The following is a 26,568-nucleotide window of genomic DNA, read 5'->3' as shown; positions in this document are numbered from 1 at the left end:
CAGTCCCGTGATCCGACGTGTCCTCGGGAGTTTGTTTTCCATGTCAAACTTGTAAAGTCTTGTCAGTGCAATAGCCTAGTGTAGGGATCACCAAACTTGTTCCTGGAGGGCTGGTATCCTGCAGAGTTTAGCTCCAACCCTAACCAAACACACCTGAACAAGCTAATCAAGTTCTTACTAGGTATACTTGAAACACCCAGAGCTAAACCCTGCAGGGCACCGGACCTCCAAGACCGAGATTGGTAACGCCTGGCCTAGTGGGTTAGTGTAATAGCCTAGTGGTTAGCACGCCGACACATGGTGCAATAGCACGTCAGGGTGTCCTGAGTTTGAATCCCGCCTCGAGGACATTTCCCTACCCTACCCCCCTCTCTCTCTCCACCTTTGCTTTCAGTCTCAATACTGTCCTATCTAATAATAAAGGCAAAAAGGCCAAAAATAATAAAAAAAACTTGTGAAGTCTGAACTTACACAGAGAGGATGCAGGACTGAACTGAGTATAGGCTACTTAATATTGAGGGAAAGCCCCAATCAGAGAGGAGAATGTCTGCAGCTGTTTCCAGATGTCTCAGTTTTCCGGTAAAGTCTAGATTAGATACGCGGCCGGCTGAAATTGCGATATGTACATCAATTATAGCAGCATTTTATATGACATTGTATAACAATAACTAATATTTTTACAGTACTGTGACGGTTGAGTTTAGGGTTGGTGTGGGGGTTGACATTAAAAACAATTTATTGTATAATTTAATAGATAACATAAATAATACTCTGTACAACTACTGTTTTTACAGTGCTGTGACGGTTGCGGTGGGGGAAGGCATTAGTAAAATACAATAAAAAGGAAATTTTATAAATAATTCTCATTAACTTCCGCCTGATACCACATCCGATCTCTAGCAACAACCCAGCAGCAGCTTTTTAAAATGAAAACGGCCTCTTCAGCGTTTTCAAAACGCCAGTGTTTGGCGCTCAAACTCCAGTGTAGTGTGGACTGATGGCGTAACCACAGCAAAACTAATGAGAAACTAAGGCCCTGTTTACACTAATGCATTTTAGTTTTAAAATGACGTCTTTGATCAAAAATGATCCACGTCCACACTAGCATTTCACCTTGCGTTTCTGAACATATCTCCATCCACACTACGCCACCAAAAACGTATATCACGTGACCATTGGCGCACTTTGGGCATGCGCATTCTAGTATAAACAGAAAGCATGCATCTCGCTCGGCATTTGGTTATTGTTAGTCAACAAACGCCGGTTAAACAATGAACACGATGGCAAAGAAAGCAAGAGAGGTATTTTTGTGGACAGACGACGAGGTCGAGTTGTTACTAAACGAATGAATAACTGCTCAATGGCGCCTAAAACAGACAATAGTGCAAACAACGCTCCCATTTCTGTGTCCATGTTGTTGTTTACAGTGAAGGCTGGTCTGCTGTCTCCCGGTAGCGTTAAAGCCATGTGTTATAGTCATGTGATAGGGGCTTGACGAATAAGGAAAGGATACGCAATGACACAAAAGCCCCAATCAGCTAGCGAATCTCAGCAGCCCCGCCTCCGTTTCCAGATGTCTCCGTTTTCCCTCATCCACACTGAGATGCAGCAGCAGCGCTTCAGAATGAACACGGCCTCTCCAGTGTTTCCAAAACGCTCCGTTTTCAGCACTCGAAAACTCCGGCGTAGTGTGGACAGATGGTGTAACTGTCGCAAAACTTATGCGTTTTCAAACTAAAACTCTCTCTCACACACACACACACACACACACACACTACAGTAATGAGATATTGATCTGCTAAATGAAGGAATGTGCTCTGCTACTGTAAGCAGCTCCGCTCAGCGCTGACACACACACACACACACACACACACTCAGAAGCACTCAGCACTGTGTATTGTGTGTGCACTCAGACACACACAATACACAGTGACTTGCTAATGACTCGCAGTAATTATATAATATCATATCAGCAATTCTGGAATAATAAATAATCGCATCAGTTGGATCTTTAATATATCCTCTGATATTTGATGTCAATCTAAACTAAATAACGATATAATAAAGATGATGATGATGATGATGATGATGATGATTATTAATAATAATGATATATAGTAGTGGCTCAGGGATTAGCAAAATGGCCTCACAGTTAGACGGTCGCTGGTTTGAGTCTCGGCTGGGTCAGTTGGTGTTTCTGTGTGGAGTTTGCATGTTCTCCCAGTGTTGGCGTGGGTTTCCTCCGGGTGCTCCGGTTTCCTCCACAGTCCACACACATGCGCTATAGGGGAACTGATCAACTGAACTGGTTTTGTGTTTAATTTATTAATTTTTTTATTCTGTTTACTTAATTGTTTGTCTTAAAATTTATTAATAAAGATATATTCCAATTAAAGGAATATTTAATTATTCATTTATTAAAATTCACAGTATTTTTCAAATATATTTTTGCTTGGATGGATGTAATATTCTGATATCTGACATCAAATACTCGTGATTTTCATGTAGTCTTATTTTTTTATTATATTTTTTAAACTCCGCTCAGGTTGAAATAATCCTGTAATGCAGATCTCCTGCACTCCTGACATTTAAAGTCTGTGTTTCCCTAGAAACGCAGCAGCAGGACACACTGTGAGTCAGACACACACACACACACACACACACACACACACACACACACACACACATGCTCTCGTCTGCATGAGCATCTGCACAAAAACACACACGTAACCAGAAATAATAACCAGAGCAAACGCATGTCTGGAGCTCCAGTGGATCCACTGCAGTGCTTAAAGAGACACTCCAGCCAAATATGAAAGTTCTGTCATCGTTTACTCGTCTTTCATGTGCTTCGTCCTGCTGTTGAACACAAAGGACTATATTTTGAAGATGTCTGGAAAGCGGTGACCATTGATTTCCAGAGTATTTTCTCTTTCTACTGTGAAAGTCATAATATCTTCTGTTGTGTTCAGCAGAAAAAAGTGCCTGAGAGAGAATAAATGAAAAGTTTCCAATAAATTAGGAATGCCTTAAATAAAACTACATGATAATCACTTCATTTTATGTCGGATATACAAATAATGTAAAAAACAATTATTTGACAATATACATTCATTCATTCATTTTCATCCGCATTTCCGGGCCGGGTCGCGGGGGCAGCAGTTTTAGGAAAGAACCCCAGACTTCCCTCTCCTCAGACACTTCTTTCAGCTCCTCCGGGGGGATCACGAGGCATTCCCAGGCCAGACGAGAAACATAGTCCCTCCAGCGTGTCCTGGGTCTTCCCCGAAGCCTCCTTCCAATGGGACATGCCTGAAACACCTAGGTAGGCGTCCTGGAGGCATCCGAAACAGATGTCCAGGCCACTTCTGTCAATGTGGAGGAGCAACGTCTCAACTAAGGCACCGTTTACTAAAGTACTAAAGTTCTGTTTGTTTGCAAGCACAAATCTGTGGACTATTTTCAAAGATGACTTCAAGAGCTGAGGGTATCACAAAAGTGCCTGACATCCTCATGTTCAAAACAAGTACAGGCACTCCGCGCATCTCAGCTCACCGTGTAGCAAAGGCCAAGAAAACCCACACAACAGCAGAAGAGCAAATAACTGCTGAATATTTTAAAAAGGGTTATGATCATTTCAGTCATTTTACTTTAATTTGCTGGTTCTGTTCACCAGGATCAGTGTTAACATTTTATTACCAGTTCAGTTTAGTTAATGGTAAATGAACTTTTCCTTCCTAACCACTGTTTACAGTATTTGACGTTTTTACTCTGTAATATTACTATAGTTTGATACGTTTTGTTAAATGACAGCAATAAGGTATTGTTTATTTGTAAGTCTTGGTGATTTTCTAATGTCTAATATCTGTCACTACTTGTGTATGTTAACAAATCACGATTCGATTTTTCGATTATGAATAATTAATTAATTAATGACCAATTAATTATTTGTATCCTACCGTTTAAACTACCTGACCTGCATGGTCTTTGTTTTACCCATAAACAAATCATACAGTAAATGAATAAAGGCAAGATACACACATAATTACCACCTGTCAATCACTTTTTCTGCGGGACTCGTGAATAGGCAGTGATCTGTGTCGTTATAATGGCGTCGGTAAAAAAGACGCAAAACCAACAGGAACCAGCCAACAGTATCTGAGGTGTTCGCTAAAATGACTAAGTACTTGTGTAAAAGTAAAAGATGGAAGCAGTCTGACCCGCTGACTGCCTTGACCCACTGTCTCGAGCGCATGACAATGTGTGTGCGTCTTTGACTGTGTGTGAATGAGTGTGTGTGGTCACGTGATGTGCGTTTTTAGAGGTAATGAGGAAGGAGGGCTGCTCAGAAATGCTACACGCCAATGTGGTTGTGGATCGTTGTCGTTCTAAAATGCCATTTAAAAACAAAGACAGTGTAAAGAGGGCCTGAGTGTGTACTTTTCGCGAACGGATTTGCAACGGGTGCTGGGCGGAGGATCGCGATGCGCCCATCGTCTATCATCCCAACCGTAATACGTACATAGCAGAGCTTGCAAAACTGTGTTTTTTTTGTTTGTCGACAATACAAACGTTGTCAACATAACTCACTGGAAATCCAAAATACTTCCACACCGGCGACTTCATTGAAAGAGGAGAGGGTTTAAGCTCTGTCCTGCGTCTGCAGTTCAACAAGCACTTCAACAAGCCTGTTTTTTTCCCGCTTGGCAAGCCAAGCTGACGTGACATGAGGGCGTGGCAGCATCAACGATTCTATTTTTTGATTCGATAATCGAAATTGAGCATAAATTTCGATCCATTTCGATTAAAAATTTAAATCGTGACACCCTTACAAATGAATTATAATTCCTAAAATTATATTATAGTTTCTAAAAATTTGGGTCGCGGCTTAATGGCCATTAGGGCTGTGCAATTAATCGAAAATCCGGTTTCTATTTCGATTTCGGCTTCTAACGATTATGAAAAACCATTAATTGAGATAAACGATTATTCCATCACTGTCAGGGTTCTGCCACTCTGGACATGTAAATTCTTGTTTTGGTGGCAGAGTCCGGACACTAGTCATGTCTAGTCCTGTTGTGCTCGGCTCGAGTTTTCTTGGGTCGAGCACTTGTTTCTGTCATTGTGTTTGTCTCCGTGTGTGCGTGCGCCTTCGTGGGTGTGCGCAGAGCGTGCGCGCTCCTGCTTGATGCGTCTGCGTGGGTTCTGCGTGCCTCCGACGCGTGCGCTCTTGTACTCGTGTTTGTGTTTTCGTCTGTCTGCAGCTTGGTGTTTCATTCCCAGCGTCTCAGTCTAGTTAGTTTCGGTTTTGGTCGGCGCTGGGATGAAACATGCACGCTGCGTGTGTGAGCGCACGGTGAGTGTTTTCATTCATCGTGTGCTCGTGTCTTGCGTCTTTTGTTAAAGCACGTGGCTCTGTGTTTGTTGTGTGCTTCAGTGTTGTGCTTGTGTTGTCATGAACATGCGGTTAATGAGTTCTCTCATTGGCTGCATGTTCTTGTCCTGTTTTATGGACAACTGTTACCCCAACTTGTTAACCCATTATTAGTTAATTATGTTCATCTGTTGTGTGTTAATTTTCTCCTGCTTATAATCTCCTCATGTCTTCTGTTCTGTGCCAGTTCGTCATCAGATGTCATCGTTTCCAGTCTTGTCCTGTTCTCCTGTTCTCCAGTTTGCCAGCCTGTCCAGTCTTTTTTTGTTTGTTTGTTTGTTTGTTTATTTGTTTTATTAATATTTCTTTGCACGCGAGTCCTGGCTCCTTTTCCCCACCACGACCGTGACAATATACTGCCTCCTTTACAGTTACACGTGAAAGTGACTAAAGCATGTGCTGTGATGTAACTTTTGCAGCACAGGATGTGCATCATTCATATTTTTAAAAGTGTGAAAGAGCACGTGCTGTTGTGTGTGTGCGCGCTGCGTTTAGCCTTGCACAGGTTGTGTGTGTGTGTGTGTGTGTGTGTGTGTGTGTGTGTGTGTGTGTGTGTGTGTGTGTGTGTGTGTGTGCGCCGCGCTTAGCCTCAGACAGCAGAGCACACACACATCTAACGCCCTCTTAATACAGGCGCGGTGTTTAGTGATTATTCATATTAATCCTCATTTGTGTAATAAACAAGGTGAGAATCAAAAGACACGAGAAAGAGAAACCATCAGAGCCGCCGCATTCTTAAAGTGACAGCGTGCGATATTGCTGCTGTTTTTATTTGCTATTCTGTAGTTAAAGTTTTTTTCTTACAGTGAAGATGCTTTAAGCACAGTTTAAACAACAGATTTAATAACTCATTTCTAATAACTGATTTCTTTTATCTTTGCTATGATGACAGCACATTATATTTTACTAGATGTTTTTCAAGATACTAGTATTCAGCTTAAAGTGACATTTAAAGGTTTAATTAAAGTGAATAGGCAAATCATTATGTAACAGTAGTTTCTTCTTTAGAATCAAACGTATATTAAGGGGGCTAATAATATTTAGATGTTAAAATAGGTTTCAAAATATTTAAATCAGTTTTTTTTCTAGCTGAAATAAAAAATAAGCCTTTCTCCAGAAGAAAAAATGTAGGAAATATTGTAAAAAATTGCTCTGTTAAAATTATTTGGGGAATATATGTATATAAAAATAAATTCACAGAAGGGCGGATATTTTTTTAAATATTTTTGAATAATCGTGATTACAATTACGACCAAAATAATCGTGATTATGATTTTTCCCATAATCGAGCAGCCCTAATGGCCTTGTGAAAATGTGGGTGCCATGGCCAAACCAGTTGAGAACCATTGGTTACAAGCACAGCTATTCATCCTAAATGTCTGACAGTCTCTGGTTGTTCAGTCGGTCATTCGTCTGTGTTTTCGTCTGCTGAAGTGTGTTCCTCTCGCTGTGAACAGACGGTTGGCTCTGCTCCACGTCCACCTGCTGCTGTACCTGCGTCTGATAAACACTCCTCAGATCTGCAGCTTTCCATAAAAGAGGAGGAGGATTGCAGTGTTTTGTGGGAATCTACTGTGTGTTTCTGAATCCTCTGAGCGAGGGTGTAACTTTAGTCTGAGAAGACACAATTAGGCGGAAATGTCTTCAATTTATATCCCAGTTTCTGAATTTACTTATACAGATGAAGTCAAAAGGATTTGCCCTCCGGTGACATTTTAATTATTTTTTTTTTTATATTTCCCAAGTGCTGGGTAAAAGAGCAGATTTCTTCAGCACATTTCTAATTAGAGGTGTGAACCTGTACTGGTCTCCCGGTTCAGTTGAGTTATGATTATCATGCCATCAATTCGGTTCAATTCGATATCTCGGTGCATTGACAATGCTTTCCATACACAGGGTTGTATTTTGGGGGGAGGCTATAACAAGCTGTCTGTATAAACACACACACACACACACGGACACGGACACACAACCACACTTTCTCTCAATCACACACATACACAAACATAGACAGCACCTAGCAAACACACACACACACACACACACACACATCCTCAAACTTACATCCACACACTCACATCCACAAATACTCAGTCACACACATATGCACACACATATACATGCAGGCGCACAAATACAAAGTCGAACACACACACACACACACACACACACACACACACACACACACACACACACACACACATATGCGCACACATATCCACACACAACATACACAGACAAACACAACACACAGAAATCCACACAAACACAGAAATTTACAAACATCCACACAGACAGACAGACACACACACACACACACACACACACACACACACACACACACACACACACACACACACACACACACACACACACACACACACACAGACAGACACACACGCACACTCAAAATACCACACCAACACACATGCGCACACACTCACTCATAAACAAAGACTTTCACACACACCACGCACGCTTGCTTGCGCACTCGCTCGGGAGCGATATCCACTCCTGTTACCGACCGATTAAATTCCTTGCACAAAATGTTTAACTTAAATTATTCAGACATTAAGAAAAATAAGACTAAATTGACAAATATTGTTAATCACTTGACTAGTGTTATGAAACAGTGTTGGATAAGTTACTTAAAGTAATTAATTACAAATGATTCCTACTGATTACTACTGGAAAATTGTAATTGATTACATTACTGATTACTTCATGTAAAAAATAATCCGATTACTTTACTTTGAAGTTACTTTTAAAACATAAAATATTTCTATAAAAATACAAAATAAGCTGCAGCTGTTTCAGTAAGTTAATATGGAAAACATTACGGCTTGATGTATTCAAAAGACTTTGAGTTCAGCCAAAATTCTCTCGCCATTCACTTGTTCCAAACCTGTTTGTCTTTTCTTTTTAACACAAAATAAAACATTTAAAAGAAAACTGGATAGCCGTAACTATTGAAATCCATCGTGTGAAAAAGCACTGCAGTGTTTGGTTGTTCTGTGTTTGTCTGAGGTAAATAGTCTACTTAAATGTGTCAGGTCCAAAGTTTAAAGCTGATCGGTCAGTTCTTGTCATGTGACTCGCGGTTTTCAACTGGGGGCGCCTGGGAAATGCGAGCATTTTCCGCTGTGACGTCAGTTAATAAGCATGCGCTTTTAAACTGCTGGAGAACACGAGCTGAAATGGCTGCTGAGGAGAGTGGGGACGTTAACATATCGTGTCTTATTTTCTTGCACACACACATATTGGGAGCGCAAATTTCACACATGCCCGAAAAAAAGCCTCATAAATTAATAATGCGATTCGCAAAACTATCACCCTTAATAACCATCACAATAATAAATCATTGCACAGACTAATTACAGGATTTAGCATTATTATAAGTACTTTTTTATCGTAGGGCAAATTTTCACAGATGCATAGCAAGTGATAAAACACCACCCCTATCTTAAAATTGCTTTAAAACTATTAAAAACTGCTTTTATTTAAGCCGAAATCAAACAATTAAGACTTTCTCCAGAAGAACAAATATTATAACAAATAAAACTTCATTTGGGAAATACTTGAAAAAGAAAAAGGAAGGTTTTAGGGTGAATAATTTGATGTTTGTAAAGTGAGGAGCAAATTACACTCCTGCCTCTGGCACAGTTTAATCTGCTGTGGGATCAGTCGGAGTGTGTTTTGCCTGGTGTAAGAGGTGTTTTTTGTGGTCAGCAGTGTGTGTGTGTGTGTGTGTGTGTGTGTTTAATGAAAGGAAAGCGCTGCGCTGTCCTGCTCTCCGTCAGCATGTCTGTTTACAGTCACTGATAAATGCAGACGCAGAGTTTCAGAAACTACAGCATCAGACGCTCCTCTCAATAAAACTCCTCCGTAGGGATCGCGCATAGATCTTAGCGTTCGCAATATGCAGATTAAAAAAACACTTCCTGTTGTTATTGTTATTATTATTATTATTATTATTATGATAAAACCTACAGTCTGTCATTGCAATGAGTATAGAGTTGTCGTCAGAATTCCCTCGTGTGAATTTTTCTTTTTTAATTATTTCCCAAATGATGTTGAACAGATTCAGGGAATTCTGCACAATATTTCCTCTAATAATTTTTCTTCTGGAGAAAGTCTTAATTGTTTTATTTCAGCTAGAATAAAAGCAGTTCTTAAGTGTTTTATGGTCAATATTATTAGCCCCCTTAAGCAATATTTGTTTTGGACGTTGTCTCCAGAACAGACGAGATGCATCCAGCTGCACAACCACAGACATTTCAGCACACCCAATGCAGGACACAAGATCTAGGCAGGGGTGAACTGTATATGGCTAACGACAGATCAGTTGTCTTCTATTTTTTCTTGTTTAACGACGACTAACTCCTTAGGAGCATTATTGCCACCTAATGTATTTCACAAATATGGAGATGTACAAAATGATTTTAAATGAGTACAAAATCAATATTTCTTACTGCAATGCTTCATTTTTGTTTGATGCAAACTATACAATTATTTTTCATAAAGTAACAGACTTTTTATAGCAGATAACCTACATTCATGCACATTCAAGGCAGCATCATAATGAGAAATGGAATTCATTGTTACTATTATTGTCATTTTTTATCATCATTAATATTCTATGGCCTAATTATTAGACATTCATTTTGGAATTATTGCACACAAATATCAATGTCTTCGCAGCATTAGTTAGATAGTTGTTTCTGATTTTTGTCAGTCCTATTGATGTTGTTTTACAATACAATAAATCCCTTAAAAAACAATTTGCAGCGGTGCTCATTCATTTTTGGTGGGTGCTCCTAAATTTTTTCTGGTGCTCCAAAAAATTTTTTGGTGCTCCTAAATATTTGAAGTTGGGAGCACCGGTGCTACCAAGTAAAAAAGTTAATTTCGAGCCCTGTAATGGCGTCGGTAAAAAGTTGCACAACCAACAGGAACCAGCCAACAGTATCTGAGGTGTTCGCTAAAATTACCAAGTACAAATGTGAAAGTTTGAAGCAGTCTACTGACCCGCTGACTGCCTGGACCCGCTGTCTCTAGTGCATGACAGTGTGTGTGTGCGTGTGTGTCTGAGCCTGTGTGTGTGTGGTCACGTGATGTGCGTTTTCAGCGGTGGTGAGGAAGGAGGGCTGATCAGTAATGCAAAACGCCAGTATGGATGTGGATCGTTGTCGTTCTACAATGCCATTAAAAAACTAAGACCTACTAGTGTAAACGGCCTGAGTGTGTATTTCGTGACAAATCGTGACACCCTTATGTCAAATGCATCTAAACAATTGCTGATATTTCTTCTGTTCACCAGTGATTTAGGAAAATTCAGATTTATTGAGTTTTATCATTGTGTCTGTGTTCCTCCAGAGTGAATGTGAGCGTCTCTCCTGCTGATGCTGTCTGATGAGTGGATTGTGCTGATTTATCTGGTGTTTTTGTGGCGTGTTGAACATTATTAGCTGATCTGAGTCACAGCGCCAGGAAATAACAGCTTCCGGTCCATCTGAACACCGAGAGCCTGAGAACACTACAGCTCTGAAGCTGTGATGAAACAGTCAAAGCCAGAGTTCAGGAAGATATGAAGAGCAATAAAAGAGGAGTTTTCTTCAGTAGAGCGTTCAAGATTTTAGGCTGTTTCATGTCATTTTCTTTGCAAGTCATTAGGCGCTGGCGCTTTCAGAGTCCAAAAAACGTAATACATACATTAAGAAATACACTTTCATCTAAGGTTTCCAATCAATTGCTACAGCAGGTCTAATATACACTCACTGGCCACTTTATTAGGTACACCTTACTAGTACCGGGTTGGACCATTTTGCCTTCAGAACTGCTTTAATCCTTCATAGATTCAACAAGCTACTGGAAATATTCCTCAGAGATTTTACTCAGGTAGGCTGTGGTGTTGATGCTCAATTGGTACTAATGGACCCAAAGAAAATCTCCCCCACACCATTACACCACCACCACCAGCCTGAACCGCTGATACAAGGCAGGATGATCCATGCTTTCATGCTGTTGAGGCCAAATTCTGCTCCGAGCATCCGAATGTGTCAGCAGAAATGGAGACTCATCAGAGCAGCAACGTTTCTCCAATCTTCTATTGTCCAGTTTTGGTGAGCCTGTGTGAATTGTAGCCTCAGTTTCCTGTTCTTAGCTGACAGCATTTGGACAGGTGCACCTAATAAAGTGGCAAATGAGTATACATGTAAATACAGTGCTCAGCCTAAATGAGTATACATCCTTTTGAAAATAAATATATTTAATACATTTTCCCCGTGACTATAGACAATATATATATATATATATATATATATATATATATATATATATATATATATATATATATATATATATATATATATATATATATATATATACACACACATATATTCATTGAAATAGGAGTTTGAGTACTAAACGTCTTTATAAATTGAAAGATAGTACATTTAAATTCAAACCTGTCATTGTACAAATGTATTTATATTATTTTAAATGTATGTTATTGCAGAAATATAATTACAAGCTACACATTTTTAACTAAGTTTGATATATTTCTATATTTCTTTTTGTTTTTCATGTTTATTAAAATTTAATATTTTTTGCCAACATATTAATTTGGGTATAAAAAAAAATCTGTCAAACATTTCTATAGACTATTACTATATAGATTTAAAACCATTTAGTAAACTTGGAATATGTGTTAATGGGATCTAAAATTACAATAGCTATTTTTATTATTATTATTATTATTATTATTAGCATTATTATTATTTATTTTTATTATTATTATTATTATTATTGTTAGCTTTATTATTATTATTATTATTATTTGTTCTTTTTTATTATACTTTATTATTATTATTTTTATTATTATTATTGTTGTTAGCATTATTATTATTATTTTTGTTATTTTTTATTATATATTTTATTATTATTATTATGATTATTTATTATTATTATGATTATTATTATTGTTAACATTATTATTTTTTTTATTATATATTTTATCATTATTATTATTATTTTATTTATTTATAACAGCGGTTCTCAAACTTTTTTCATCAAGTACCACCTCCGAAAAAATGTGTCCCTCCAAGTACCACAAAAATGAGCAGTATTGAAATACAGTAGCGAAGTAAGCCCAGTAAAGCAGCTACAACTTTGCACAGTTACAAAAAACGTGGCAGATTACCTCAGAAATATAAGCTATATGTCATATATGACATATTATATACATCATTTTTGGTAAATTTTAAAATGTGTGTAGCATGTACATGACATCTTTCATTCCTTCGCGTACCACTAAAAGGAAGCCTGCGTACCACTAGTGGTACACGTACCACAGTTTGAGAACCACTGATTTATAACATTTAGTAATTTAGGAAATTCATGGGTGTTCAGGTGAATTCAGGTCTTCTACTAAAGTGCTGGTTCAATACTTTTTTGGTTAGTTTGTTTCGAGTTACTGAAGTGTGTGTGTGTGTGTGTGTGTGTGTGTGTGTGTGTGTGTGTGTGTGTGTGTGTGTTTTTCTCAGGATGATGAGGTGGTTCTGCAGTGTGTGGCCTGCATTCAAAAGGAGAACCGCAAGTTCTGTCTCAGCGCAGAGGGTTTGGGGAACCGCCTGTGTTACCTGGAGCCCACCTCCGAGGCTAAGGTGAGGAACATCATTCACCTTAAACGAACTGAATTCTAAACTTGTCAATATGCAAATTTTGTGTTGTGTGTATTCATTAAACTGAATGTTTGTGTGGTCGAATGATGTTTTTAATGGTCTAAGTGAGTCTTAGTAAAATGTTATAATGTAGATTTCTGTGTATTTGCTGAAGTAGTTGTAGTTTCGTCATAGTTATTGCAGTTGTTCGTTAAGTTGTCATTATAGCAATTATTCTCATTGTAGATTTCCATATGGTTGGCGCTGTAGTTATGGTTCTTATCATTAATATCACAGTTGCTCGTACAGTTGTCATTCATATCCTTGTCATCATAGATATCGAAGTTGTTTGTATAGTCGTCCTCATCGTTGTTGTCATAAATATAGCAGTTGTTCATATAGTTGTCATACTTATTGTTTCTATCATAATATTCACAGTTGTTTGTATAGTTATCATACTCATCGTTATCGTCATAGACATCGCAGTTGTCTATATATTTTCATTCTCGTTGTCATCATAGTTATTGCAGTTTTTTGTATAGTTGTCATATTCATCGTTGTCGTCATATTTATCACATTTGTTTATATAGTTGTCATACTCATCGTTGTCATCATAGTTAACGAAGTTGTTCATAGAGTTGTCATACTTATCGTTGTAAAACTCTCAGCTGTCGTCTTTATTATTGCAGTTTTTTATGTAGTTGACATACTCATCGTTGTCGTCATGGTTATCGCAGTAGTTTGTATAGTTTTGTAGTTATAGTTGTAATGATAGTTATCACAGTCGTTCGTATAGTTTTCATAGTAATAGTTGTCACGATAGTTATTGCAGTTGTTCTTATAGTTTTTGTAGTCATAGCTGTCATCATAGATATCGCAGTTGTTTGTACAGTTGTCATACTTATCGTTGTTGTCATAGTTATCACAGTTGTCTGTATAGTTTTCATAATCATCGTTGTTGTCATATTTATCGCAGTTGTTCGTATAGTTGTCATACTCGTTGTCATGGTTATCGCAGTTGTCATGTAATTTTTAGAGTTATAGCTGTCATCATAGATATCGCAGTTGTTCGTATAGTTGTCATACTCATTGTTATCGTCATGGTTATCGCAATTGTCGTGTAATTTTTAGAGTTGTAGCTGTCATCATAGATATCGCAGTTGTTCGTATAGTTGTCATACTCATTGTTGTCGTCATGGTTATCGCAATTGTCGTGTAATTTTTAGAGTTGTTGCTGTCATCATAGATATCGCAGTTGTTCGTTTTGTTGTCAAACTCTTAGCTGTCGTCTTTATTATTGCAGTTTTTCGTGTAGTTGTCATTCACATCGTTGTCGTCATGGTTATCGCAGTTTTCGTGTAATTTTTAGACTTATAGCTGTCATCATAGATATCGCAGTTGTTCGTATAGTTGTCATACTCATTGTTATCGTCATGGTTATCGCAATTGTCGTGTAATTTTTAGAGTTGTAACTGTCATCATAGATATCGCAGTTGTTCGTATAGTTGTCATACTCATTGTTATCGTCATGGTTATCGCAATTGTCGTGTAATTTTTAGAGTTGTAGCTGTCATCATAGATATCGCAGTTGTTCGTATAGTTGTCATACTCATTGTTGTCGTCATGGTTATCGCAATTGTCGTGTAATTTTTAGAGTTGTAGCTGTCATCATAGATATCGCAGTTGTTCGTATAGTTGTCATACTCATTGTTGTCGTCATGGTTATCGCAATTGTCGTGTAATTTTTAGAGTTGTTACTGTCATCATAGATATCGCAGTTGTTCGTTTTGTTGTCAAACTCTTAGCTGTCGTCTTTATTATTGCAGTTTTTCGTGTAGTTGTCATACACATCGTTGTCGTCATGGTTATCGCAGTTTTCGTGTAATTTTTAGAGTTATAGCTGTCATCATAGATATCGCAGTTGTTTGTATAGTTGTCATACTCGTTGTCGTCATGGTTATCGCAGTTGTCGTGTAATTTTTAGAGTTATAGCTGTCATCATAGATTTCGCAGTTGTTCTTATAGTTGTCAAATTCATCGTTGTCATCTAAATTATGGCAGTTGTCTGTATAGTCGTATTCATCGTTGTTGTCATGGTTATTGCAGTTGTCCGTATAGTTCACATTTTAGTTGTCATCATAGTTTTTGCTGTGTGTATCTACTGCGGAGGCCTGATGGAGATGCGAGCCTCTGTTTTCCCTCATTGTGTTAGTGGTATTGTTGGTCTGCTGTGTCTCAGAGGAGGAAGAGACTGTAGGATGTGATCATAATTAGCTGAGACAGAAATGATGTATCGCCGCTTTCCTGCTGCTTTGTCTTCATTCTGCCTCTGCTATTCTTATGAGAGCCGCCGCTCCGCTGGGAGAAACGGCTAATGATCCACTTTCACACCTGATGAGCTGCACACTTAAAACACTTTCAGCACAATCACTTATAACAGATCACTCTTACTGTATAAACACACCTCTGTCGGTTAGCATGACAGGTTTGAGGAATTGGGAGATTTTTGTTTCTTGTTAAAATAATTGAATAAAACATCCGTGTGTTTACATTTAGCTGAGGGTCAAATGACATTCAGGAAAAAAATAAATGTATGTATTTAAAAATATTATTGTACATTGTTAGTGTTTTATTACATAAAAATAAATAAATCAAAGTTTTAAAATTAAAATAAAATAAAATAAAATTATAAAATAATATTTTGAGTAAATTATAAGTAAACAAACAGCAACAAAAATGTCAAAACAAAATAATGTAAAAAAAAAAACCTACTTAAATAAGTCCTAAAATAAATAATTACACAATATGTATTATATATATATATATATATATATATATATATATATATATATATATATATATATATATATATATATATATATATATATATATATATATATAAATAAAATTTATGAATTCATAATTTTAGATAATTATGATTTCAATAAGTTTATTTATTTTTATAAGTATTTTCCTTATTCTGTGGCAACTTGTATATTCAAAAGCATAAATGCACATTTTTAGTGTGTTTTATTTAGATTAATTTGAAAAACAAAATAAAAATAAAGTTGAATTAAATCTTAAAATAATATTTTTAAAGCAATTATACGTTAAACAAACACATACTAAAATAAAGTCAAACCATAAAATATTAAGTAAATGAATGTAAAGAATCGTATTCATACTTAGTGCTAAAAGAAATAATTATAAAATGTAAATATCTCTTATTAATTATAAAACTATTTAAATAATAATATAATGTAAATAATAACATTACAATAATGTAATGTAAATAATAAATATTATAACTTTTGTCGGAATATTTTTTATTTGTAATTGTTTTAGATAAGTGAAGTTTCACATACTAATTTAGAGAGGAGCACGTGACATGTTTGACCGCAGCTGGTCTCTCATCTGTTATCATTAGTAAGCCAATTTATTAATGTTTTATAATAATTTTCCTTATTCTGTGGCGACTTTGGCGGTCTGAAATCTTCTCCACTGTATCTGATCACACTTTCCAAGGATCATCCATCATCCGCCACTGCCTGTTCTCTGTCGAGTCCTCTTCCTTCATTCAGCACAGCAGTGGTCAAAGGTCGCGCATAACAGATAAACACACTGAAGCGGTGGCGCTGTTACTGACGTATCATAGGCTTTTATCATGTTATGATGGTGAGTTGTATTCTGTAGAATATCATTGGAGTTTGTTGCGTTTCTATACTCTCTTGATTTTAAACAGTGATTTAATTTAAATGTTTATTAAAAACAAAGCAAATAATTAAAGGATCCAAGGATCTTGTAGCCTTTATGTAGAAAAGAGGGGCAAATATCATTCAGAAAAATAAATGTTTTACACAAATGTTTAGATTAGTAGAGTAAAGCCTGGGGTGCGTTCTTCGTACCTCGCTTAAATGATCTAAGATGATTTGGCAGATCCTGGATCTTTTAATCTTGATAACTGATCTCTCGCTAATTTGGTTCTTCAAACAAGTTCGTGAATCAGATTAGAATGTCTGGATGAACTGATCTGAGATCTGCGTGTGTTGTGAAGGACAGATCTATCCATCCTCGAAATCATGATCAGCAATGCAGCGATTGGCTGACGGCACAGCAGCGTAATGACATCATCTGATTAATATTCAATTATCCATGTGAGCAAAATTACATCAAATTAGCAGTAAACGGCTTGTTTAATATGATACGCAATAACCTTCCACATTTGTTGTGAGCTGCAGGCTTTACACTTTCATGTGTCAAGAGTATTCATCATGTATTTCAATGCATATCAGTGTATTTAGTTCTACATTTAGGGAATATTTTCTTTATTATAGTAGCTGTTTTTTAATCGGTGTAAAGAATAACTGGAAGTTTACAAAAGCATTTTGATATTGGTAAAGGCGTCTGCAATTTTTGTGAAGCATCAAATCACTGACATATTAACTATCAAAACATGTTCATGACTGCTGAAATGTATTATTGCTTTAAAAAAAGTCACATATTCTGCATTTCTATTATACACAATTTGTACTAAAGCGATCTAAAAAGTTCATATCAATAAGTTTTCTCTGTGCAGCACCAGGTGGCAGTCTTTGTACTTTCATTTCGAGAGTGCAGATTGCATATGTTTTATTAATATGTGTAATATTTTATTAATAACTATAACTTTATATATATATATATATATGTATGTATATATATATATATATATATATATATATATATATATATATATATATATATATATATATATATATATATATATATGTAGTTTAAAAAATATTTACTCTTTTCCCAAGTGTATATAACTACTATTGTAAGAAAATGTTAGAATTCGGTACTTTCTCTATTATCTTTGATTGAACTAAGCCGATCTAATCCTGTTTATGTAAATTGAGCCTGCTCCTGATCAGGTTTGACCTAGCAGAACTGTTGCCATGACAACAACTCTCGGATCAGCTTTGAAGAACGAAACGATCCTGAATCGTCAATATCCAAATCCAGCTAACTGAGTAATCCACGTACGAAGAACGGACCCCTGGTTTCTACTTCTGCGTCAAGTGACCGGCGTGACCCACGGCGCATGCAACACGTGTAGCTGTGCATTTATACTTCTGCTGCTGTCTCTGTTGGTCTGCATTAACACTTCTGAAACGCTAGTTGGCAGTGAGGTGTAAATGTTCCTCTGTGTCGAGTTTCTTCACTGCTGTTTTGTTTTTTCTAAACGCTTCCTGAATGTATAAGTGACTCAAACTCGCTCATTTTGAGGCAGGAACCGGCGGACGTGCACCAACTTTAACTATGAGGTAAACACAAAACAAAACTATCCATCCGGAGCTCCTTCACGGGACTCCACACTTGTAAACAATTGCTCCATCGGGGTTGTGGTGCTCGCGTGGCTCTCGGTCCCGCCCAGACTCATCAGCGTTACCAAGCCGACCAATCACAGAGCTTGCGCTATGCGTCGTTGCGATGTGTAGTTACATTTTTTGAGAGGTGCACATCAGCGACAGCTACTGCGTAGGGCTATGCGTCAACACCGTAGCATACGCGTTCGTTTGACACAGATGTATAAATCAGCCTTAAACAGTAAGGGTGTCATGATTTCGATGTAAAAATTAAATAGTTTAAAATTCATGCTCAATTTTCGATTATCGAATCAAAAAATGGAATCGTAGATGCTGACAAGCCCTCATGTCACGCAAAAAAAAAAAACAGGCTTGTTGAAGTGCTGCGAGTCGACCTAACAGCTACAACAAACAGCCAAAAGATAGCATGGCAACTGCAGACCCATCGTCAGAACTTAAACCCCCTTCGCTTTCACTGAAGTTGCCGGTGAGGAATTATTTTGGATTTCCAGTGAGTTATGTTGACAACGTTCGTTTCGTGTTGTCGTCAAAAAAAAAAAAAAACTAACTATTTGAGTTTTTTTTTCTGGAGAAAGTCTTATTTGTTTTATTTGGGCTAGAATAAAAGCAGTTTTTAATACTTTTAAACCCATGTTAAGCTCAATATTATTCGCCCCTTCAGCAATATTAGTGTTGGATTGTCTCCAGAACAAACCACTGTTATACAATGACTTGCCTAATTACCCTAACTTTACCCTAATTACGCTAGTGAAGCCTTTACATGTCACTTTAGGCTGAATACTAGTGTCTTGAAGAATATCTAGTCTAATATTATTTACTGTCATCATGACAAAGAGAAAATAAATCAGTTATTAAAACTATTATGTGCAGAAATGTGTTAAAGTCTTTTCTCCGTTAATCAGAAATTGTGTAAAAATTATACAGGGAGGCTAAAACTCTGACTTTAGCTGTATGTATTCATCTTCATTCTGTCAAGATGTTTTGAATCAGTCAGTAAAGTGCTGTAAAAGTAAATATGTGACTTTCCACTATATAATTTGTCACACACAGTGTTTGCAGATGTACGGAGTTGTGAAATGTAGTGTTATACGAGTGTACAGCACTGTACGCGGAGTGTGTTTATAACTGAGAGGAGCTTCAGTGTGTCTGTAGATGTTTTCAGGCCTGAGGTTTGTGTCTGTCTTCATTTTCATCCGTCTCTTTCGTCTCATCTCTGCTGCTCTCGTCTGTCACACTGATTTATGAGCAGCACAGACTGATGTGCAGGAGCTCTTGCAGCTCATCATCATGTACATCACTAGCTCAATTTTAAGCACATTAAAGGGCCATGAAAGCCCCTTGTTTCAGCAGGGTGTTTTCACATCTCTACTTTGGAAAAAAAGTCAGGAAAGTGGGCGTGTCCAGCTCTGTTTAGGGGGAGTGTCGGAGGAGGGAAAAAGGGAAGGTCTGTAAGAATTTGCATAAAAATGGGAGTGTCGGTTTGGGCACATGCTGATTTTCACAGAGGCAAAACAAACACACACACAGGAGAGAAAGAGAGTGACTGTGTCTACATGACATCAGTAATCAAATTATTTGACAAATGATTAAATAGTGGACTGCAGTTTGGCTCTTTCATTCATGAATTTCATTCATGCGCCTCGTGACAAACCAGATATTTGATTTGAGGAACTGCTCTAAGCGTGTATTTTTCATGCAATGTGTGATACCGCATGGTGAATGAGAGAAATAAACCCTCCGCATATCTCAGTACCTTAGATGCACTCGGTAGGTAGCGTCAGAAAGCCGTGTGTGTTATTCCTGTCACAAAATGCAGTGAAAATCCTCCACATCGGTAATAGTTTGATTGCGGTGTTTACATGTTTACACTGGGAGAGCAGCATTTACAGCGGATCTTTTAGTCTATAATATTGTAGAGATATTAACCTACTGTACACTGAGTAACTCAATCATTTAACTAAGATCTGTCTTTAAACACTGAAAGACTTCTGCTGACCATACCAACTCACTATTTTATTAACATCTACCCAACCACAACCCTAAACTCAACCCTCACAGTAATGTAAAAACTGTGATTATATTGATTATTATTCATATTATTTATTAAATTACACATTAAATTGTATTTCATTAACATCTTCCCCTACCTCAACCTTCACAGTAATGTGAAAACAGTCATTATATCAATTATTATTTAGATTATTTATTAAATCACCCATAAAATTTTATTTTATTAACATCTACCCAACCACAGCCCTAAACTCAACCCTCACAGTAATGTAAAAACTGTGATTATATTGATTATTATTCATATTATTTATTAAATTACACATTAAATTGTATTTCATTAACATCTTCCCCTACCTCAACCTTCACAGTAATGTGAAAACAGTCATTATATCAATTATTATTTAGATTATTTATTAAATCACCCATAAAATTTTATTTTATTAACATCTACCCAACCACAGCCCTAAACTCAACCCTCACAGTAATGTAAAAACTGTGATTATATTGATTATTGTTCATATTATTTATTAAATTACACATTAAATTGTATTTTATTAGCATCTACCCCTACCCCAACCCTCACAGTAATGTAAAAACTGTAATTATTATGATTATTATTTATATTATTTATTAAATTACACATTAAATAGTATTTCATTAACATCTTCCCCTACCTCAACCTTCACAGTAATGTAAAAACAGTAATTATATTGATTATTATTCATATTATTTATTAAATTACACATTAAATTGTAATTTATTAGCATCTACCCCTACCCTCACAGTAATGTAAAAACAGTAATTATTATGATTATTATTCATATTATTTATTAAATTACACATTAAATGATACTTTATTAGCATCTACCCCTACCCCAACCCTCATAGTAGAGTAAACACAGTAGTTATATTGATTATTATTCATATTATTTGTTAAATTACCCCCCCAAAAATATTTTATTAACATCTACCCAACCACAACCATAAACTCAACCCTCACAGTAATATAAAAACAGTCATTATATCAATTATTATTTAGATTATTTATTAAATTACACATAAAATTTTATTTTATTAACATCTACCCAACCACAACCCTAAACTCAACCCTCAAAGTAATGTAAAAACAGTAATTATTATGATTATTATTCATATTATTTATTAAATTACACATTAAATGATACTTTATTAGCATCTACCCCTACCCTCACAGTAATGTAAAAACAGTAATTATTATGATTATTATTCATATTATTTATTAAATTACACATTAAATGATACTTTATTAGCATCTACCCCTACCCCAACCCTCACAGTAATGTAAAAACAGTAATTATTATGATTATTATTCATATTATTTATTAAATTACACATTAAATGATATTTTATTAACATCTACCCCTACCCCAACCCTCATAGTAATGTAAAAACAGTCATTATATTGATTATTATTCATATTATTTATTAAATAACACATTAAATTATATTTTATTAGCATCTTCCCCTACCTCAACCTTCACAGTAATGTAAAAACAGTCATTATTATGATTATTATTCATATTATTTATTAAATTACACATTAAATGATATTTTATTAGCATCTTCCCCTACCTCAACCCTCACAGTAATGTAAAAACAGTCATTATATTGATTATTATTCATATTATTTATTAAATAACACATTAAATTATATTTTATTAGCATCTTCCCCTACCTCAACCCTCACAGTAATGTAAAAACAGTCATTATATTGATTATTATTCATATTATTTATTAAATAGCACATTAAATTATATTTTATTAGCATCTTCCCCTACCCCAGCCCTAAACTCAACCCTCACAGTAATGTGAAAACAGTAATTATATTGATTATTGTTCATATTATTTATTAAATAACACATTAAATTATATTTTATTAGCATCTACCCCTACCCCAACCCTAAACTCAACCCTCACAGTAATGTGAAATTGATGTGAGTATCTGCAGCTGTATCCCTTCCAGACTTTACCCCAAAACAGCCGAAAAATAACAGTGTGTTTTCTTAAAATAGTTTGTCCTTTTTTACCCTTTAAAACGGCTCGTGTATATCCCAGTTTTGCAAGAATAAAGTAGTTCAGGTGAGTTTCTCCTCCTCCTCAGGTTTTGTCCTCATAACAATGCGCTGAGTCTCAGGGAAAGTTTCTCCTGGTGCAGGTCATGATCCAGTTTAGTTCTCCTCAGTAACGCAGCTCTTCATTAATCTTCTGGTTGTTCACCTCATACTGTCAGCGGTGTGTGTTTGGCTTCAGCGCAGCATTGAAGCATCAGCTCTGTTTCACTCATCGTTTACTCTCTGCTTGTCATCCGAGATGTCCATTACTCTCTTCAGTTGAACAGAAGTGAAGGTGCTGGTTAATATATATCATGCTTTCTTCCTCTGGTGGTCTTCATCGGTTTCTGAACTGTAGTGCAGCTTTAGACTCTTAATGATCACTTGTTTTCTTAATATTCTATATTTTTAACCACCATAGTGTGTATATATGTGTGCGTGTGTGTGTGTGTATATGTGTGTATGTGCATACCTGTGTGTATATGCTCGTGTGTATGTGTGTATGTGTTTTTGTGTGTGTGAATGTGTGTGTGCATGCGCATGTATTTGCGTGCATGTGCATTCATTTGTTAGTGTGCATGCATGTGTGTATATTATGCTCTATATATTATGTTTATATGCTCTTTATTATGTGTATGTGTGTACACGTTTTGTGTGTGTGTGTGTGTGTATATGTGACTGTGCATGCATTTGTGTGTGTGTGCATGCATGTGTGCGTGCGCGCATGTGCATAAGTGTGTACATTTGTGTTCATGTGAATGTACATGTTTTTCTGTCTATGCATGTGTGAATTTGTGTGTGTGTGTGTGTGTGTGTATGTGAATGTCTGTGTGCATTTGTGCATGTACGTGATGCATTTGTGTGCATGCATGTGTGTTTGGGTGTGCATGTGGATAAGTGTGTACGTTTCTGTGCGTGTGCGAGCATGAATTTGTCATGCGCGTGTGTATACTATGCTCGTGTGTATGTGTGCATGTGTGAATTTGTGCATGCATATGTGACTGTGTGCAATTTGGTCTGTGTGTGTGCGCATGTGTGTGTATAAATGTGTGTGCTTATGCATGAGTGTGTGCATGTGGGTGTCTGTGTATGCGTGAATTTGTGTGCGTGTGTGTATGTGAATGTGTGTGCATGTGTGTGTATGCATGTGCATGAGTGTGTACATTTGTGTGTGTGCATGCATGTGCATGAATTAATATGTGTGCGTGTGTATATGTGAATGTGTGCGTGCAAGTGCATGTCTGTGCATGAGGATGCATTTGTTTTTGTGCGCACGTGTGTGTGTGTGTGTATGCATGTGCATGAATTAATATGTGTGCGTGTGTATATGTGAATGTGTGCGTGCAAGTGCATGTCTGTGCATGAGGATGCATTTGTTTTTGTGCGCACGTGTGTGTTTGCATGTGCATGAGTGTGTACATTTGTGAGCATGTGTGTGTGCGTGTATGCATTTGTGCATGCATGTTTATGCATGTGTGTGTATTTGTGCATAAATGTGTGTGTGTGTGTGTGTGTGTGTGTCTACACATATATAAATGTGCATGTGGGTGCATTTGTGTGTGTGTGTGTGTGAGTGTTTGCGTGTGTGCGCTTTTGTTTGAACAGTATTAAAACAATGGGAACCTGTGGAGTGATCCGACAATTCACAAAACAACCCTTTGTGTGTGTGTGTGTGTGTGTGTGTGTGTGTATATGTGTGTGTGGGAGTTTGTGTATGTTTGTATGTATGTGTGGATGTATATGTGTTTGTGATTGTGTGTTTGTGTTTGTGTGTGTTTGTGTTTGTGTGTGTGTGTGTGTGTGTGTGTGTGTGTGCGTTTGTGCGTGCGTGTGTTGATCTTGTATACTGACCTGTGGTGTGTGTTTGCAGTATGCTCCTCCAGATCTGTGCATCTGCAGTTTTGTCCTGGAGCAGTCTCTGTCTGTGCGAGCGCTGCAGGAGATGCTGGCCAAGACTGGACACGACAATGACGTGAGTACAACACACACACACACACACCTGAGTGTGCTCCGTCTGTGTGTAAGGGGTTCAGTTTAAAGGTCAGGCATCATTGAGCTCCAGACGAGGCGGTTCTGTTGTGTTATTCCTGATGCTCTGGTTTGAGTGTGATGACCTGCGGCAGCGCTGATCTTTACGTTACTCTCCTGTGGTGTTTCTGCTGAATAATGAGCAAAACCTGACCATGCTGAGAGTGTGTATTGAGGATTTCTCTCTTCTGTTGTCTCTGTGCACATGCTGCAGCAGTTCATCAAAAAGGTGAGCGATTATAGGCCTAATATTTCTGACATTTTGCTTGTTGATGTGTGCTTTGTTTGCTCATTTACTTATTATTATTTACTTATTATATTATTATTGTATATTTTTTAGTAATTTTGTAAATGAAGCAAATCAAATATACAGAGGGAAAAAAACTAAATAAAACATACAGAATGAAGAATATTTCAGGTAAACAAAATAATAATTATAGAAAAAAAATTATCTAATGATAATGATAATAAATGATACAATTAATAATAATGAACATACAATAATTATATTCATATATTTTTTGATTCTTGAGTTGATATCAGAAGTGGTGGGAAAACAAATATACCCTGGACCTAGTTTAGCTATATTTGGTGTCAGAGATGATGCAGAATTATCTAAAAATCAACGTACAATGATTAGATTTAAAACCCTTGTGGCACGTAGATTGACTTTACTGAATTGGAAAGGAAAAGATCCTCTTTGTAACTCCACATTGATAAAAATGTCATGTCTTGCCTGCAAATTGAGTAGCTAAGACTTTCCCTTAAAAGTAAAACTAAGAATGTCAATGTAACATGGAATCCATGTATTGAGTTCTTCAGAAACAGAGCAGTGATTGAACCCTAGCTAAAATCCACTACTTTTGGATTCCTTTACTCTTGTCGCCACTGGCTCGCATGGTTCAGGATCGGTAGAGCTACGCATCAATGAATTTGCTCTTCAGTGTTTGGACTCTCAGTAATGATTAAAGCACACTGAACTGAGCTAAACTGAACTGAACTTAAACACTAAAAACTGAACTACCCTGATCCAGTTACTATGACCATTTATGTGAAGCTGCTTTGACACAATCTACATTGTAAAAGCGCTATACAAGTAAAGCTGAATTGAATTGAATTGAACTTTTATTATAAATATTATATAAGTATACTTTATATTATATATGTATGTATGTATTTTCGTTGTGCATGTGTTGCATGTTCATGAACTGTGGTTGAAGTTTTTTTTTAAATCACGCTTAATGGGCCGACATGATGTATGAAAAAATCTGCAGTAGTTCATTGATTTATGATGAGTAGGCCCACACGGAATCTGCGCGCGCAAAATTCCGCAGATTTCCACAAATTTTTAGCCAATCATTAATTCTGTATATTTACTTGAGTAAATGTGTGTAAATCTATAGTTTTTAAATTCATTACAGTAATATTATTGAATAATGTTCATATGAATTAATAATAATAATAATAATAATAATCCTTACATCTATATAGCGCTTTTCTGGGCACTCAAAGCGCTTTACACAATGGGGATGGTAATCTCTTCATCCACCACCAGAGTGCAGCATCCACCTGTATGACGCGTCGGCAGCCATTTTGCGCCAGACGGCACACCACACACCATCTGATTGGTGGAAAGGAGACAGTGACGAAGCCAATTGAATATGGGGAGGGTTAGGAGGCCATGATGGACAGAGGCCAGTGGGCAGATTTGGCCAGGATCCCGGGGTTACACCCCTACTCTTTTCGAAGGACATCCTGGGATTATTAATGAGCACAGAGAGTCGGGACCTCGGTTTAACGTCTCATCCGAGTCACTATACTGGGGCATTAAGACCCACACAGACCGCAGGTTGGGCGCCCCCTGCTGACCTCACTAACACCACCTCCGGCAGCAACCTAGCTTTCCCATGCGGTCTCCCATCCAGACACTGACCGGGCGCAGCCCTGCTTAGCTTCAGTGTGCGACCATGTGAGAG

General features: G+C 36.9%; 1 protein-coding gene across 4 annotated transcripts in view; it reads left to right on the top strand.

Moving 5' to 3' along the window:
• Positions 1-26,568, top strand: part of LOC101884734 (ryanodine receptor 3) — a 253,838-nt gene that overhangs the window by 18,250 nt on the left and 209,020 nt on the right. For all 4 annotated transcript variants that reach the window (XR_015512842.1, XR_015512843.1, XM_087289686.1 and 1 more), the window contains exons 2-3: positions 12,979-13,098; positions 24,435-24,536. Coding sequence is in view for 2 of the 4 variants with exons in the window: in XM_087289686.1 (XP_087145812.1) it covers positions 12,979-13,098; positions 24,435-24,536 (222 nt within the window). In the remaining 2 variants the exon portion in view is untranslated. The remainder of the gene's footprint in view (positions 1-12,978; positions 13,099-24,434; positions 24,537-26,568) is intronic.

Source organism: Danio rerio, chromosome 17 (genome assembly GCF_052040795.2).
Source record: "Danio rerio strain M-AB ecotype USA chromosome 17, GRCz13ab, whole genome shotgun sequence".
Classification (NCBI taxonomy): Eukaryota; Metazoa; Chordata; class Actinopteri; order Cypriniformes; family Danionidae; genus Danio; species Danio rerio.
This window is presented reverse-complemented; position numbering and strand designations above follow the sequence as displayed.